The sequence below is a fragment of the Acanthochromis polyacanthus genome, chromosome 23, assembly GCF_021347895.1.
Source record: "Acanthochromis polyacanthus isolate Apoly-LR-REF ecotype Palm Island chromosome 23, KAUST_Apoly_ChrSc, whole genome shotgun sequence".
Taxonomy (NCBI): Eukaryota; Metazoa; Chordata; class Actinopteri; family Pomacentridae; genus Acanthochromis; species Acanthochromis polyacanthus.
In genome coordinates this window covers 4,192,807-4,211,993 of record NC_067135.1, presented here as the reverse complement: position 1 = coordinate 4,211,993, position 19,187 = coordinate 4,192,807, and the positions used below count along the sequence as shown (strand labels likewise).

Here is a 19,187-nt window from a genome sequence, read left to right as displayed (position 1 = left end):
GGGGTAGATGTGATTAATCAAACACAGCCAGGGACAAAAGAAACCGTAATGCGTGAACTCTACAGCATGTGGCGCCTAAATGAACCAATTTTAGACCACACAGAGGCGGCTGCAGGATGAATTTCTGTCACCAGGGGTCTTAAAATCAACCACCAAGCAGCGTTGGATCATGGGAGTTGTTGTCACCATCTCAAAGGATCAAAGAATGCACACAATCTTAATTTACGTAATCATCAGTTCACATCATTCCACAAAAAAAAGTTCTGACTTAAGTCACACCGTAGGAGCTGTTGCAGCTATTGTAGCAATCATGCTAAGCTAACCATGATCCATCATGAATGAGCAGTACAATTTAATAAAATTAAAAGCAGCAACAGTGGCTAGCTCGCTAGTTTGCCTACTTATTGTTTATTCCACCATCTCTGGTGTATCATGCTGTGTTTTCCTGCCAAAGTGAAAGATAATCGCCCATAAAAGGCAATCAAAATTAAACACACCACTACCTTGAAAAAAATGCTTGAAATTATCTGTGTTTAAGCAGAAAAATGCAGACAAAGTTGCTGCATTCTTGGAGATGTTCCTGCTGGTGATTCAACACAGAATATTTAAATAGGAACCGAAAATGTGTTGATTTTTAAAATAAGGGAAGCTTTTTGACTTAATAGATGAATACAATCAGGCTTTTCAAAGGGCTGGTAAATGTTAAGAGATATTTGTTACTATTTGAAGTGTAACTGATTCGTGCTTTCTGTGCGTAAGGGTTCACAAAGGTACGGAAATTTCGTCTTCCACGCTCGTCTGTCAGGACCCCTCTGCAAATGTACTGATGAACACCAAAAATTGCACCCTATCTTGTTATATTTCATCAGTTAAATCGTTCAGTTACAGTTATTACTCACTGCCAGTCTTCAGGGGCTTTGATTTGTCTGTGCTTTCCATTAAAGGTGTCCAAACCCATTTCTAAAATCTCCAGAAAGCCCGTGCTACATCCGTCAACCGTAAAAGAAACAAACAGAGAATACTCATATTGGCACGGTGCTACAACCCAATCTGTAACATCCTGGAGAAAGTCATAGCTTGGCTTTCAGAAACACCCACGGGAACCCAATAAAAACCTGTTGTAGTATGAACAGAAACCGGTGAAAGTATGTCAGTCATGAGAAAACCACAAATTGTTCTTTGATGAAGAAAATATTAGAGAAGTGTTTCTCTGATGTGAACTCTACTAGAGATAGGTGGGCCGATTAAATATCAGTTCACCAACTCAAAGAAACCATTTATATGTCATATAAATTAACTTTATTCACATTTTTCATTTCATTTTGAAAATTTGCAATTTAATTTAATTAATTAAACTATTTCTTGTTGATCTAACTGCTCTATGTCTCTTAAATTACCCCCAAGGGACAAATAAGGTTTAATGTCCATCTTTAACCACTAATATATGTTTATGATGGGATTTTTTGGTGTTATACGCCATTTTTACATGAAAAAAGTCTCATTTCTTTATTTAATCTTCCAGTTTTTAAGCGTTTCTCATTTAATATGACTAAATGACGCTGCATCCATCTTGATGTGTAGATTCCTCACAAAAAAAACTACCAAAACACTATCTCAAACTGAAACATACCCTGCATGCCGCCCTCGAAGGCATTTTTCTCCAGCCTCGTAAACATTTTCCCTTCCACAAACAGATAACGTTTTCTCTTTCTTTCCCCCCCCCCCTTCATTTGCATGGGAACTGTCTTGTGATCTGTGTGGTGAGAAAGCAGAGACTGGAGAAAAAAAAACAACGGATTTCACTCCGGCTGAGCTCTGGAAACCTCTCTACTTCCTGTGCGTTCTGACCTTCCACTGTCTGCTTTTATTTTCTCTCTTTTTTTACCCCTGCAGTCCCGTTGTTCGGCCTCCTCACACTGCAGCTTTCATGACTACATCTCATTCTGCACCCGGAGTACAATTAAATGGCATAGCTGTACAAGTCAAGCATGATTTGATTCCCCTTTAATCACTACAAACACTGCCTGAATCGATATTTCGATCGCAATGAGCGGTTTCCAATAGCCCCGAGTTGTAATACGAGTTCGACTTTTGCTCAAAGTTTTAACCCGAAGCGTTTGGAAAAAGTGGAATATCGGCGGCTGAGCACAATGACCTGCAATCCAGGCTGCGCTATTTCGAGCGCAGGGGCCGAGCGAAGAGCATGTTGTGCATTTGCGCGTCTGCAATTATGCAGCCAAAACACCAGTTAGCGGTGGAGTCTCTGTGGAAATGGGAAGAGGTTCCTTGGGCGCATCAAACGGCAGCGATGGCGACCCAGAAAAGACAGAATACGTTGAATTCAGCTGAGCGGTGTGTTTCACAGAAGCATCATCTTTGCATGAATCAATAATTTCAATAAAAATGAGCAGGTGATGAAGAAGCCGAGCACACTGATTGGTAAGTTTCATTTATATTCTAGTAGAAGTTTAAAGAGAAACTTGCAGGCTGAATTTTTCTCTACATCTTAATCACTAATTCATATTTCTTGGTGTTGATCATTACAAAAGCTGATTTTAGGTGTATGATTTTGTGTGTTTATTGAGACATAAAGGTAAAAATGAATGGTAGCAGGTGGTAGGAAGTGAGCAGCTAAAATTTAGAATGCATTATATTCTTGTTTGTGGCTGCTGCACAAACTCCATCCTGTCAGGACTCCACACTTCTCCGAACTCTTGAGCTAGCTTTCACGCCTGACTGCGTTCTGAGTCTTCCATGACATGCAGCACGTATTTTAGACAGGAAGTTTATGTGTCACAGAGCTCTGGATGGGATATCGAAGCCGGGACGGTTCCTGCAGTGCGCACATCTGCTTCAGTTCCACCGTCAGCGGCAGATTGTGGCACCGATGGGAGCAGCGGTCACAGATCTGTCAAGAGATTCGACTCGTGAACTGTGCACTAAAAGCGACACCTGTCCGGTTCTCCACAGGTTCACTGCTAATTACTTTCCCGCTGATGGCTGTTATTTCCCCTACATTTTCATCTGATCCTGGTCTTTCTGGCACCTACCAGACTCTGAACTATAAAACTTTGGCCTGTCGTTATTGTTAAATGGTCTGATTTAGTTATCGTGTAAAAATCAACTCTTAATGTTACTGTAGTGTTTCTTACATGAGTTCACAAAGGTTTCCAACCTGCAAGTTGTTGTTTAAGTACAGAGGAGACATAATAAGTCGCTTAATGGATTGCTTTTTTTTGTCTTTTACCGAAACAGGCTAGCAGTTTCCCTTCGTTTCCAGTCTTTATGCTAAGCTACGCTAATCGCACCTTGCCTCGAGTGCTGAACTTTACCCACAGACATGAAGTTGATATGAATCTTCTTATCTGGATGTCAGGAACAAAGTAGGTGAGTGAACTTCCATAAACAACTCAACACGGCCTACATTTACTGTACTTTGAGCCTCAACTTGAGGACACGAAACTCCAACTGAAAAAAAAACAAACTTCTGGATGCTTAAATCTAAAAATGCTCGCTCTGATTTCTGTCCACACTTGTGTGAATCTTTGAAATCTCCATCTATCACCTGTCTGACAGCATCACTGTCTGTTCCATATGATAGAATACAGACAGAAGTAGAACACGGCAGGCAGGTGGACGGAAAAGCTGCACAGAAAGTTCGCCTTCCCTTCGCCTTATCGCCCGCCGACACACAGTCTGAGCCGGCAGCGATGCAGCTGAGCTCTACCCCGGGTGACCCCTCCTCAGCTCCCTGTCAGGACACCCCAGGCGCCCCTCGGATCTGCCAGTCAGCAAGTCGAGCGCTGGAGACGCAGCCATGTTTATGGATGGGTTGCCTCATGACGGTGCACTTTCTGCAGCACTCTGAGGTCACGCCTCATTCTGCTGCTGAATAAAAACACTTAGCATGTGCATGAATTTGCTCTTCGCGGTGAGGCGGATTAAAAAGTTAGTGGACTAATTCGGTGAACTTTGAAGAGCTGGGAGGCTTGTTTCAGAGTCTAGGGCGAGAACGTATAGTTTAATGAGTGAAATGAAACAGATCTGACGTTTTTACAAAGTGTGTCCTCTTTCTTTGCCGTTTAAAGCAGAATTAAAGGAGATTCACCTTCTTTCCTGCATCTTAAGCGTTGACTTTATTGTTCAATCCGCCTCCATGGTGACTATTAATTTGAGTGTTAACTGCCCGTTCCCTCTTTTTTATCATGGACAGTGTTTTTTAATTGCTAAACAGCGAAAGAATTTGGCAACAAAAGCACAAATCTGAAGTGGTTCTGACTGTCTGTTGCCCCGGTTTGCCAACTACTTTTGTCATCATGTGCTTGTAGTTGGCAGAAGAAGTAAAGAAGAAAGAAGAGCGCTTCTGCAGTAAATTATATGGATTATATTCCTCTGAGTGAATTCTAAAACCCTGCTTTTCTGAAGAAAAATAGATAAGGGTCTGATTCTTTAAAGTTACATCATATGATCATTTTCTGTCTTGATAATTTTAGAAGTTTCAGCTCAACAGAAGCAGCACCGCACCGACGACCTCCGCGCTCATTTGCGAAACGTGACTCGGCATGTAAGCGCCAATCGCAAATCGCTTTTGTGAAACGGGCCCCCGCTGGGACGGCTTTCAGGACCTCAAGCGTCGTTCTGAGTGGATTTGCTGAGCATGGAAGCAGCGGGGGTCACCTAGAAGGAGCGGTAAAAATTGGGTTTGCACGGCAGAGCAAACACAGCTCCGCAAACTGAGCATTACGACATTACAAACAGGGCACTGAGCAGCTCAAGCAGCAAGCTGAAGAGACAGGCATGGAGTCAGCGGGATTATCAAATGAATGTGAAATAACATGTTGTTAAATGTCAAAACTGTGCAGTTTTTTGGTCTATCATTGGTCCCATGAGGCCATTTGTTCCCGCCGAAAATCACCTCTGAACATACACAAGAACTGTCAACGTTAGACTTACAGGCCATCAAAACTAATTGGTCTAAGCGGGATTTCCCATCAATCTAATAGCGTGAACATGCTTAAAAAATGACCTATAAGCACCAGATTTTCTCAGCTTTGGACCTTTATCTCTGCATCATGGCTTCACATGGAAAAGAACTGTTCACATGAATGTAAAAATACAATTGTGAGACTTCAAAATGATGGGAAAGCTTACATAAAGATGGGAAGATGTGTGGAATCACAGCTGCAGCAGTAATCAGCAGGTAAAGAACAAGTTATAGTACCAGTAATCAGACCCACAGTGGTCGTTTTACTAAAACTACACCACAGACAGTGTCCTTGGCTTGTATTCTGGCAAAAAGCTACTAAACGTTGCTAAATAACAGAAAAAGAAAGCTGATGGATATTAAGGGAACATTCTTTGTTCAGATGAAAAAAAGATAAATTTATTTGGCTCAGATGAGGGTCAGCAATGTCATAAATTTTGCTGGATTTTGGTTGATTTTTTGTGAATGTTCTTAAAGAAAATACTAGAAGTTTTACTGACATATATGTAACCACTTTAGATATTTTTAGGATTTTATTGGAAGATTTTTACTCATTTTCTGAGAATATTTACAAGAATATTCTTGCCAAATTTTGGGGATTTTTTTAAGGGAATTATTGGAATTTTCTTCCTGAAGGTTTTGCAAATTTTCAGAAATTTGGGGAATTTTTTTGTCGAGTTTTTGGAATTTTTTCAGACAAGGAAACAGTGTTTTTGGTGCCTGTAAATGAAGACAACAGGAGGTTTAATACATCTCAAATTAGAAGGTTACATAAAAGCAAAAATCTATTTTCGAGTGAGATTGTAAATTTGTAAAACTATAAATTTAAAAATAATCTCTAGTCCATGACAAGTTGTTTTGATCATAAAATGCTAGATTGCTCATTGTTCTTTTGGGTCTCATTTTTGTAACATTTTGCCTTGTTTTGTTTTTTGTTTTTTTACTTTTTGTCTCATTTTTTGTCATTTTGTTTCTTGTTTTTGTCGTTTTGCGTTTCCTTTTTGTCTCGCTTGTGTGTTTTTGTCTTATTCTTGTCATTTTGTGTTTCGCTTTATTCGCTTTTTGTGTAGCATTTTTGTATTTTGTGTTTTTTTTTTTGCTTGCGTTGTTTGTTTTTTGGTTGTTTTGTTTCTCACTTTTGTAATATTTTGTCTTGTTTTTGTGGGGTTTTTTGTTTGTCGTTTGTCTCGTGTTTTTGTCGCTTTGTGTCTCGTTTTGTTTTGCATTTTTTTCTTGGTTAGTTAGAAGTTACTATGCTGTGATATTACTGGTCACTTGACCTCAGATTGGGTTAAATTTGGCCCCTGAACTACAATGACTTTGACACGTCCGTCTTTAAGCATCCCTGTCTTTATCCAAGCATCATGTGTAGCTCAGCTGAGTCCAGTGTGATCCAGCAGCAAGGCAGAGAGAAGCGTAACATGATAGAGGGGAACTGTGTGACATTTTGACTGAAATTATTGAGAATACTATCAATTTGAGCGCATAAATATATAATAAATCTGGACAGAACTGGCAGCTGTTTCTAATCTTGATTTATCTCCTGATTATTAATTTAAATAACTGTTTGATCCACTTGTAGTTTCCAAGAAGCCAAACATCTTCAAAAGTCTAACAGTGAAAACAGATTTTCCTCTTAGATATCCACCAAAAGCATGACCGTCACACGAAGAGGAATTTATGGAACAGTTGACACGACAAGTTAAATTCTGCGTCAGAGGTGCTGCGTAACACGAATCCAGAAGTTGCGGCTGCCTCGTTATGACACGGTGATTATTGGATGTGATGACGAACGTTCAAGGATGAGCGTTATGCATGCAGTGTTTCACAACCAGAAAGGCTTTTTCACGTGAGGTTTGCATGAAGACTGTTGAGGAATGAAGGTTCCTGCATCTGCTTTTAGCCTGAAATCTACTTCACAGTAGTCTGAACAAGCAGAACGACTCCATAGATGAACGTGTAAAGGTGGAGAATGCGACTTTAATCCGATCAAAGACCTCTAAAGCCAAGTCTCCTCACATTTCCAGGAAGTTATTTTGGGGTAAGAAGACCAGATTCTGATCGAAAGCAATGCTAACTGCACTTTCAACGGTCCTCGGCACATAAAAGCTACATGTACTGCTGAAAAAGTTTGGTAAATTTGCCCCAAAATAGGGTTCAAATCAGGCGTAAACTAACCGTGACGTCACCCGTTGGTTTCAACGCCGAGAAAATGAAGCCGGGATTTTGCTACTTCCTGGTCGCCATTTTGGATTTTTTGGAGCCAGTGACGTAAAAGCATCATCAAACAGACTGGACCGGAGAGCAACTAGGGGCAGGATTGGCTGAGGACTCTCTTATCCCGCCCACATTTTACCGCAGAGGCTTCTGTTGCTGTCTATCAAGTATAGCCACGCCCCCTGGCTCCGTCAACTTTAACCATTTATTTAAAATTCAGTATTGATTTATTTTAAGATCGGTCACCTGATCTCTCATTTTGACCATGAAAACTAACGGGAAAAAATCCTGAGCTGTAGAACATCAGTCTATCAATTTTTTTTTTTCTTTTTTAAAAAAAAATAATTTCTTCTATTTTTTCCAAAAATGAATTGGGGTCTATGGAGAAAAAGCTTTCTGGAGCCAACCCTAGTTTTTGACACTTCCGGGTTGGCTTCAATTCTGGAGCCAGATGCTACGTCCACTATATATACAGTCTATGCTTCAAAGAGCAGCTTTTAGAACACCATGCTTAGATCAATGCAACAACATGATTGGTTGGATGTTTTAGGGAGGAAGGTGTGTCCTACAACGGCCACTGCTGGGGTTACAGAATTCTCCCGTAGTTTTCTTTAAGTGGTGAGTCTATCCTTTACCGCGTATTTAAACGTCACTATCGCCAACGTTAAAGTCACCATATAGGCTGATGTAACACCCTCCATTGTTCCGTTTCCTACATCCTCATAGAACTGGAGTCCAATGGAAACAGAAAGGCTAAAAAGGTCAATTATGGAGCCATTCCTTTAAACATTTGCACCATTTTACTCAAACTTTTCCTCAAGACCACAGGTTCCTTTCTGCTACAGTTCGCCCTGGCACCGATTCCTACAGCAGCCTATTAAAAGACTATTAAGGCGCATCAAGCCATAGATTTCACGGTCTGATTGCTTTTACTGACAGCTCTGTCAGGCTGTCATAATTAGCCTTCCACCTTCTGCTGCACCCTGCCTCTGCTCTTTACCCCGAATTAGGATTCTCTGCTCGAGCTCCAGCCAGGTTTATCTACGCGACAAACGCCGCCGAGGTCTTTTATCAGCCAGAGTGATGAGATTCAGGCCCGACATGCTCGACAGGAGCAGAAATATCTCCATCTTGTTCCACAAAGCGTGCTTTATTCTGTTTCGAAAAAGACCTACGAGGCTTCTTTTTCTGCTGAGGCGAGCTACATGTGCAAACCTGACAGTCCTCACGGCTGAATTTACATCCGTAGACGGAATTTTCTGTTTTATTCTTCCTCGACATCATCGCCTCGCCTGACAGCCGCTTTAACGAAATGCAGGTGCATGTTCGGACTTCCCTCGTTCCCTTCGCTAAATATATCTGCAGGATCAAGAAAACGGACAAAAACGTTTAACCCTCGTGTTGTCCTGCAGGTTTTAAACTTTAAAAATGTGGAAAAAAAAATATATTCTCACAGTGAAACCTCTGATGTCCACATTTTCAACATTTTTGGGAAGTTTATGAACATTTTTTGGTGGGAAAAAAAGAAATGTTAAAAATGTTTCAGAACATTCACAAAAAAAATCAACCAAAATCCAGCGATTTTTTGTGAATATTCTTAAGAAAATATCAGAAGTTTTACTAATATACATGTAATCACTTTAGATATTTGACTCGCTTTTTGGAAGATTTTTATTTATTTTTTGAAAATATTTACAAGAATTCTCTTGCCAAATTAGGGGGCTGTTTTTTTTAAAGAATTTTTTATTTATTTTTAATTTTCTTCCTGAAGGTTTTGCAAATTTTCAGAAATTTGGGGAAATTTTTTTCCTGACTTTTTGCATTTTTTTCAGACAAGGAAACAATATTTTTGGTAAATGAGGACAACAGGAGGGTTAATTGGCCAAAACTGTGATAGAACTTCTTATACTAGTATGTCTAAAGCCACATTTAGACTAAAAAGACTCTAATTCAACTGAAAACATCCCTCCACTTGTAATTCTGCGCCATAATTTTGTAGTAACATCTCATATTTACAGCATTTAGAATAAGATCAGTGGTAAAACAGCTCTGTCATGTGAGTCCCAGGCTGTAAAAAGGTAGTCTGAGGCTACAGAGAGCACAGGTAGATATCATGCTGTGTCATATCGCACAGAGAGGAATCTTTCCGGCTCAGCGCCTTTGGACTCGGATGCAGCGGCACATGTCTCGCGTCAGTATTTCGGGCGACACGTACGCCCTGGACCTCGTCATTAAAGAGGGACGCGATGCCGGTACAGCTTTACATCGCTTCTAATGGGGCTTTTTACCCTAAAAACACAGAGCCACCTGAGTTCTCCTGCAGCCTAACCCTCTGTCATTACCATTCTTGCGATGCAGCGTGTAATCCCCGTCCCAGAAAACCTTCCTGTCTGCTGCAGGTCCCGATCGCCGACCTGCACCGAAATAGAATCTGCTCCCTGTTTAACTGGGGATGACTGACACGGCAAAACATCAGTGCAGCAGGAAGACGGAGAGAATAAGGCCTCGGCTGTGAGATTAACTCCCTCGATTCAAGGTTTGTTTATAGCACAGGACCCCTATTCAGCACATCATAGGAATAGTTTCCTCTGCAGCATCTTTTTTTTTTCCTAACGTCTGTCAGTCTGGTTTGTTCATCCTCAACAGTCCCTCTCTCCTCATACTCTGTTTCCCCCCCTTATCTTCACCCCTGTGTCGGGTTCTTTCCCAGTCTCTCTACAGCACAAGAGGGGAAAAAAGAGGAGTTATGTTAATATAGTGTTTGTATATGAGGCAGGCCGGAGCGAACACAATCCCTCTCTGTGTGCGCCGGCAGATCGTATCGCTCTCCTGCCTCCTCCTGCCTCTTGTTTTTTAATTCTTCTTTGAATCTTTGTCCCTGGCCTGTCCCTACACGTCTCCACGCAGCCGTAACCCCGTCGAGCCGCTGAGCAATATCCTGTTGTGGTGCTGGTGGAAGGAGAGGAGGGGGGGAAAGCGGCGAGATTCCGACAAACTTGTCAGCTTTTTGGCGGCGTTGGGAGCCGGCGGGTTTAAGGCACAGGTGCAAGAGCGTCTCCACACAACAAAAAACACAAAAACGCAGGCTTTAATAACATCAGAAAGCGCGGCGGCTTTGACGGTACAAAATGTACTAAAGCGTCGACGTTAAACCTTCCGATTGTGGTGTCAGTTCCTCAGAATAGTGGCGCAAGTTCTTCTTTCTGGAGCTGCCATTTTGCAGAAATCTGTCAAAAAGGAAGCAGGAACCCCAGTTTGATCTGCAGCCGCTGGTGCAGAGTAAAGCAACAGAACGGCCAGTTGTAAGAAAAGTAGGAAAAGATGGAAGCATTTGAGGTGATGTGAGGACAGAACAGTCCTCTCTGGTAGTCAGAAAGCACACACAAGCCTCCTGTTGTCCTGTCCCGTTTTAAAGTTTGAAAATGTGGAATTTGACGGTGAAAGCTTCCACATTTTCAACACTTTTGGGAATTTTTTAAACATTTTTTGGTGCAAAAAAATGTTTCTTTAAGAACATTCGGGAAAAAATTTGCTGGATTTTGGTTGATTTTTTTCGGAATGTTCTTAAAGAAAATATCAGAAGTTTTACTGACATACATGTAATCACTTTGGATATTTTTAGGATTTTTTGGAAGATTTTTATTTATTTTTTTTGAAAATATTTACAAGAATTTTCTTGCCAAATTTGGGGGATTATTTTTTAAATAAAACTTTTAAGGGAAACATTTGAGGAATATTTGAATTTTTTTCCTGAATGTTTTGCAATTTTTTTTTTATAAATTTGGGGAATTTTTTTGGCTGATTTTTTGGATTGCCCGTAAATGAAGACAACAGGAGGGTTAGTGGGTCATTTTTTGAAAATATGTACAATTTTTATTTTTTTTTTTTAAATGTTCTTTCTTGCCAAATTTGAGGATTTAAAAAAAAAAAAAAAAAAAAAAAAACAATTTCAAGGAAAAATTTTAAGAAATTTTGCTCCTGAAGGTTTTGGAATTTTATTTTTTATAAATTTGGGGATTTTATTTTTTATTTTTGCTGAATATTTTGATTTTTTTCAGAGAAAGGAAATAATATTTTTGGTACATGTAAAAGGAGACAACAGGAGAGTTAATGGGTAATTTTTTGAAAATATGTACAATTTTTATTTTTGTTTTATTTATTTTTTTTTAAATCTTTCTTGTCAAATTTGAGGATTTTTAAAAAAAACAACTTTCAAGGGAAATTTTTTAAGGAATTTTGTTCCTGAAGGTTTTGCAATGTTTTTTATAAATTTGGGGATTTTTTTTTTATTTTTTGCTGAATATTTGGATTTTTATAAGAGAAAGGAACAATATTTTTGGTGCATGTAAATGAAGACAACAGGAGGGTTAAAAGGAAGATTGCTTTTGAAAACGAGGCTCATCTGTTCCAGTGATGGATTAAGGTGAACGGTCGTTGTCCCTGAAGGGCTCGTAAACAACTGCCGAGAGTCGCTGCTGTCGCTAACGACCGGCAGAAGATGCTGATTAAACAGGAGCGTTGAAGAAAGTGCATCGCTGGGCGCTTGGGTCCGAGCCAGAGGCCATAACTGGAATTCCATCAAATGCAAATCCAGAACAGAGAGCCAGAGGAGCCTCTTTCTCTCACCGATTCGGGATGAGAGAGGATTTTTCACAGCCTCTGCGCTTTAGCCGTCGTCTGTTTTCTTAGCGGATTTGTGTTTTAGTATCTTATGATGATCTAAATGAGGCTGCGGGGCTTTTCTGCAGGAATGGACGGTGTCAGAGGTTCAGACTTTGAACCGTGACCCACATTAACTTTTTAGCTACTTCTTATCTACAAACAAGGACGCGTCTTTTGCCTCAGTTTGCTGCACGAGGTGCCAAGCAAACATCCAGTAGAGAAAAGTGCACGGCTAACGGCGGCTTCCGGGTTAGATACCGGCTTTAAAATGGAGCCAACGTCCAGATTCATTGGTTTGGAGTGGTGAAAATGCACTGGTGCTTGCTCCTAGGTGCCAGTAATAACAAATGCTGTCCTCTGCGCTACAGATAGAAGAAAAAAAACTGCTTACATTGTGTGTGTGTCCTTGGCTTCTCAGCAGGATTTTGCTTTTCGCCACCAAAAACAAATGTCAAATCGACTTACAGTGGACTTTAAAGCTGCAGCTGATTTATTTTTTCATTGCCAAATGTTGCTTATTTACATATCGACTTTAAAGCGGCAACTTGTTGGGATTTTTTTGTTGTTGCTGCTGCTGGCGAATGTTGTGTATTTGCACATCCGTCGCATCAGAGCAACATTCATTTGGAGTTATATGTCAGGTCATCTGGGATATGTAAGCCGCTATTTACTCTCCTTTTAGCTCAGTAGCTGCTAGATACTCCACTATCTTCTTCATCTAGTCGCTAACTTTGCCTGTCAGGTGTTGGAACTGAAAGCAGCTGATTCAGGTGGTAAAAGTTGACCAAAACAGTGCGTTTGCAGGTCCCTAAACCAAAACAACGAGCTGAAAAATGCTAAAATGAGATACATAACAGGTTTAGATCATCACTACAAGTGGCCACTTTCCGTCGGCGTTGCTCCACCGCCGTCGCTGTTTCCATTCAGGCCGTCGGCTATCTGCACAAAGCCTTCATAGACTCAAAAACAGCTATAGGCATCGCCACACGCCATAAAAACTGTGCGGAGGCTTTAGTTGGAGCTGGTGGGGAAAGTGCCAAGCTAAGCACTCGCTGGGCTGAACTCACAGGCCTCTTTTTCAGGAAGAAGCCACAGTTAGATCTTGGATCAACATGTCTTTTTTTGCAACGAGCGGACAAGCATCTGATACATCTCTCTACCAGCATGTTTTCATTCAGGGCCCCGACACTGCAGTGCACTCATAACATCCCCTGTGTGTGTTTGTGTGTGTTTTAGGCGGCTGGGTGTGTGATGTTTGCATGAAACGTGGTGGACTGCCCTCTTAGACATCACAGCTCCTCTGTTCAGCAGCAAGGATTATGAGGGCAGTTTAACCCTCCTGTTGTCCTCGTTTACGGGCACCAAAAAAATACTGTTTCCTTGTCTGAAAAAGATCCAAAAATTCAGCAAAAAGATTCCCCACATTTCAGAAAATTTGCAAAACCTTCAGGAAGAAAATTTCAATAGTTCTTTAAAGGTTTCCCTTAAAAAAAAAAAATTTAAAAAATTCCTCAAATTTGGCAAAAGAATTCTTGTAAATATTTTTTTTAAAAATTAGGAAAAATCTTCCAAAAAAAATCCTAAAAATATCTAAAGTGATTACATGTATAGCAGTAAAACTTCTAATATTTTTTTAAAAAATCGTCATTATTCAGAAACATTTTTAGCATTTCTTTTTTTTTCCACACCAAAAAATGTTCAAAAACTTCATAAAAACGATGGAAATGTGGACATCAGAAGTTTAACGGTGAAAATATTTTTTTTTCAACATTTCCAAACTGTAAAACATTGTCTTTATTTATGGGCACCAAAAAATATTGTTTTCTTGTCTGAAAAAAATCCCAAAATTCAGCAAAAAAAAATCTTCAAATTTCTGAAAATTTGCAAAACCTTCAGGAAGAAAATTCCTATAATTCCTTTCAAGTTATATATTTTTTAATATCCCGCAAATTTGGCAAGAAAATTCTTGTAAATATTTTCAAAAAATGAGTAAAAATCTTACAGAAAATCATAAAAATACCTGAAGGGATTACATGTATATCAGTAAAATTTCTAATGTTTTCTTGAGAAACATTCACATAAAAATGTTCTTGATTTTTTTGTGAATGTTCTTAAAGAAATATTTTTAACATTTTTCTATCAAAAAAAACATTTTTAAAATTTTTCTATCAAAAAATGTTGAAAATGTGGACATCAGAAGTTTCACTGTGAAAATATATTTTTTCCTCCACATTTTCAAATTTTAAAACGAGTCAATTTGACCCGCAGGACGACACGAGGGTTAAACTATCAAGGCATGCTAACAAGCTAAATATCAACATTAAGTTTTTTGCAAGCGGCTTTAGAGCAACCAGATCCTTTGTGCAGGTTCCAACCACAAAACTAACCCAGTAGAACCCCCTTCAGGGCTATGTTCCACTGGAGAAACCAACATTGACTGATCTTCATGGACCCTTCCCTTGCTGCTGATGAAGGACTTACTGTTGTTGGACTTGAGGTCCCGGTGGATGACGGGGACGATGGCCTCGTTGTGCAGGTACAACATCCCTCTGGCGATCTGCACGGCCCAGTTGACGAGGACGTGCGGCGGGATACGACGGCCGGCCAGCGCCCGGCTCAGCGGCCCGCCCGAGGCGTACTCCATGATGAGGCAGAGGTTGGGCTCCTGCAGGCAGACCCCCTTCAGGGCGATGATGTTGGGGTGGGTGAGCATGGCGAACAGTCGCGCCTCCTGCCTCACGTTCTGCGCCGTCACGCTGATGTCCTCGTCGGGGTCCTGCCGGGCCGCCTTCACCGCCACCAGCCCGCCTCTCCACGTACCGCGATACACCTTCCCGAAGCCGCCGACCCCGATGACCTCCTCCAGGTTGAGCTCCCGGAAGTCCACGGCCTCGGATTCGAACTCGCCCACCACTGCCGGGCTGAGCTCGCCGACCACGCCGCTGCCCGGGAGCTTCCCGTATCCGCTGGGCTTGAAGGAGCCGTAGTTGGACGGGAAGATGCCCACCTTGTTGTTGACCTTCCCGGCCCACCAGCCCTCGTCCCCCGATATCTCAGAGTCCAGAGACAGGACCTCCACCAGGTCGCCTTTACGCAAGGTGAGCTCATCCTTACAGGACGCCTCGTAGTCGAACAAGGCCGTCCACACCGGGTTGGTGAAGTTCCCTTTTTGCGATTGTTCCAGATTCTTCCAGTTGGACAGCGGGCCACGACTGAAAATGTTCTTCAGTGGCTCCATGGAGCCTCAAGCAGATGTTTTGACTGGATCTGACTTTGCACCCCAAGGGTTTGAAAATAAAGTACAAAGGAGTACTTTATTGCGCCTCGCTCCCTTTCCTGTCTTTCTTGTTGGCTCATCAGGGACCAGTGGAACGCGTTCAGGAGTTGGACCAACAAGTTGCGAGGGTTCACAGACCAACCAGGTGTGTTGCATTCGTCTCCGATCCGAAGCTCTCCCTTCACAGAACCTTTAGTCCAGAAAGCTCAGATTCCTGCACTGGATTCCTCTCTGCTCAAGTGATGTGGTGTGCGGTTTCCCAACACATGCTTTGAGCACAATATCATTTCACCGGCCTGTATTTAAGAGGCTCTCCAATCACCTCATTACGGCCAAACCAGCTCCTCTCTGGCCTCATTCAAAAGTGCCACCTGTTGAGTTCTGGTTTTAAAGAGCAGAAGAATCCTTAAAAAACTCCAAAATCAAGTCTCCCACGACACTTCTAGCTGTCCATTTTGAGTTTTTATGTATTTTTAGCCATTAAGTGCAGCAGCCACCACAAGCAGGAAGCGCTGAGCTGCAGAGAAGAATAGCAGGAAAGGAGTATTCAGTCCAGCCAACCAGTGTTTTACGACAAGTTTCAGCGCTGACCAGTTCGCATTATTGAGCCCAAACGTCCAATAACCGACCGCAAGTTTGCGTCGCTCCCGCAGGAAATCCCGCATCCCATTGCGCCACAGTATCCATGCACACGGTGATGAGAGGAGCGCACGGAGAGGCGACTTTTATTATCATAACAAAACAGAAAACAAAAAACACAGCAGCAAATTAGAAACCGCCGATTACTGTGGAACAGGAAGAGCTCTCCAAACCTGCTCGGCTTTACTTTCCAGAGGGCAGAAACACGCAGTGAAAACAAACAAATCCCCTGAAGTTCCTGCTGGGGTTTTCAGATCGTGGCCTGTTCCGGTTCGGTGTCGTTCCAGTCCGTGTCCAAAGAGCGCAACTCCTCCATCGTAACTTCTTCTTCTTCTTCTTAAACGCGCTCCTCTTCCTCGGTCACAGCTCGAACCACCGCTACGTCTGAGCTTCAGTCAGCGCAGAGGGTGGGGTTTCAAAACTTTTTCTCTCCCAACAGGAAAAGAGTCAGATGACAGACCGAGGAGGTGAAGCTGGACGAGAGAAACGGCCCAGCATCCGGTTAACACTGTCAAAATAAAACACGGAGCGCAACAGTCACTTAACCCTGGTATAAATATAGAAAAAAATGCCAAAAATACATTTCTATCAATCAATCTATCTATCAAAAAATGTGCAAAAAATGACACAATAAAACAATAAATCAATTATTAATTAATTTCAACAATTCATTAATTAAAAATAATTTTAAAAAATGACATTTAACCCTTTAAGAGTGGATTTTACAGGGTTAAATAAGATAAGATAAGATAAGATAAGATAAGATAAGATAAGATAAGATAAGATAAGATAAGACGAACTTTATTGATCCCACAGTGGGGAAACTTCACTGTTCCAGCAGCCCCAATAAGAAAAAATAGTATAAAGGCAGTATAAAATAAATTATGTCAATAAATGTCAGCTGATTCGTCACTTCACAGTTAGCCAACACTTGCAAGTTGAACAATAAACTATTTTCTCCTATGTGGAGTTTAAAACTAAAAGTTTAATTTTACTATATCAAAAATACACAACAAAAAGACTAATCGATAGAAAAAAAGTCAGTCCATCTTCAGTTACTGTGCTTGATTAAAGTCAGACATGTTTCCTGGACAGTTCATAGTTTTCATTTCACAAAGAAGCTGCATTTGACATCAAAGTGAAATTAAAGATTAAATTTAAATGGTGTTCTCTGGTTGCATTCCATATAATCAGACTTTTATTTTAAAGTTGTGGTTGTCCGGTATTTTCACGAGCATTTCGTGTGCTAACTTCACACTGCTGGAAGGCCAGAACTCTAAAAGTGTGTCAAGTTTGCGGAAAAAATACGCACAAATAAAACAAAGAAGACTGTTAAAATATAAAATAAAAGCTTTTATCAAACATAGACTGTTGTTCAACTGAATTTGCCACAATTGGCGTTTTATACTTTGCTTCAATAAAGAAATTCTATAATACTATAGGAAGAAAAGCACATTTATGTTGCTTTGATCACACGATACAGCATGAGCAGGCTTTTATTTTGAAATGCACACCAGACGCTCTATTTTTCTCATCATGGCTGAACTGATTTCGGTGCAAACAAGTGGAAAATGAACCTGGGAAGGAGGAAATGCTTCAAAACATTCACCGAAGAGTAATTCTTTTGAACACAGTAACAAAAGGCATTATAAATGTAAAATTAAAACAACTGTGGGAGCTTTTGTTGAGTATTATCTTTAGCAAATGACCCCATGATGTCAAATAAAAACCAACATTTGCATATAATCCATATGTTAATGTGTTTATAATTAACATGCTATATGATTGCTTTATTAAATCCATGCCATCTGTGCTATTTCTGCTCATTTCTTTGCTCCAATCTGATATAAAAACCCAATTTTAAACCATCCTCCTACTGAATCAGTAGAAATATTGGACTTTAGTCACACTCCTCAAGGACAGCGGTTCATTAAAAACATTGAAATAAATGAGCACAGACCAAGTCCTGCTATTTCTGTCCGGAGAATTTTACTTTGAACAAAATAAAAGAGAGGAAAAAAGGGGGAGTTTAAAGTATTTCTTCAAGCAGCACATTTAAAAGTCTTGAGCTTAATGTTCTCAGTGCGGTTTGATGGGCTTCTTACCCGACTGAGGTGGGAGTTGTCGGTGAATTTCCACTGAAGTGGGGTCAGATTTACTTGCTTTGCTGCTGGAACTTGAGAAAAACTCAAGTGTAGCCAATTTTAAAGTTTTATCCCAAGGGCAACGCTCTAACTTTCACAATCGTCTTTCATTTTGTGTAAAAAGCGCTGAGTAGTTCAGTAAATTCTGTTCATAAAAATGTACAAACTAGTGCTTCGACAACGTAAGTTTAGACTCTCTGCTAAACTACATCAGTTAGTCGGTTGATTTCTCATGCAATATTTATGAAAAATTGCCTGTGATACATGCTGCACTGTGGAAGACCATTCGTGCCAAGAAAGAAAACAAAACGCACAACAGCTTGAATGTGAGAAAAATGAAATATATATGGCAAGTCAAAGTCAAGAGATGAAGAAGACGTTAAATATGGCTTTTAAAAAAATTACATTTTAAAAAATAACACGTATGTAAAGAATATATGTGATTTATCGCAATAAAATACTTTTGACCCCCTTAAGTGTTTATGAAGCGCAGCATTTTTTAATTTTGATGATTTAATATTGTCTCCATGCATGTGTGTGTTGCCCAAAACTTAGCTAGCTAGACATATTTACTACTTGTACAAAGTTGAGGTAGTTGTGCTTAAATATTGCAGTTTTGCGCTATTATTTTAAAGCTTAAAAAGCTAAAAATGGTGATCTTATCTGGTATATTTTACTCCAGTTTAAGAAGCTACATACAGTAATTACTTCGCGGTTTTCAAAGACTACACTAAACAATATGCTAACTCTGCTCATTTAAAACTGTAAAAATGCCTTTAAAGTTGTATATGGGCTGCTTTGAAATTAATAGGAACATTTTACAGATTACGCTTTTAATATTTTTAAGAGTAGAGAAGCTGTTTGCACTTCAAAGCCTCTTGATCAGCTGTTTAAATGTGCTTTTTTACTTCGCTACAGAGTGGCGAAGTTCTGTGACGATCAGCGTTGGTTTGTTCGTCATGTTAGACATGTTTTTATTGTTTTTAGTAATTTTTGGAACCCTTCCAAGCCATCTTAGATGTTTAACTCATTTTGTATAGATTGTGAAAAGTAAAAGACGATTTTTTAAGCAAGTTCTGGACAAATTTTGGACCCCGTTGCGGACTATGAATTGTTTAAGGATTTCATGCCACTGAGCAGGCTTGACACCGCTCTCCGAGTGCTTTTCTTGCTTCTCTCTGTGTACGAAATGCAATTTTCTTCACTTCACTTTGTGTTTAATACATGTGAAAATCTCCCACACACCACCTACCACGGTGGAGCG

At 40.4% G+C, this 19,187-nt stretch overlaps 1 protein-coding gene across 2 annotated transcripts in view; it reads right to left on the bottom strand.

Annotated features, from left to right (window-relative positions):
- LOC110962013 (mitogen-activated protein kinase kinase kinase 11) overlaps positions 1 to 16,229 on the bottom strand; it is a 65,335-nt gene extending 49,106 nt beyond the window's left edge. The window contains exon 1 of one of the 2 annotated variants that reach the window (XM_051943966.1): positions 14,345 to 16,229. In XM_051943966.1, coding sequence (XP_051799926.1) covers positions 14,345 to 15,101 — 757 coding nt within the window. In that variant the 5' untranslated portion in view covers positions 15,102 to 16,229. The remainder of the gene's footprint in view (positions 1 to 14,344) is intronic. The other variant, XM_022209853.2, reaches the window with a different exon arrangement.
- Between the last annotated feature and the right edge of the window lie 2,958 nt (positions 16,230 to 19,187).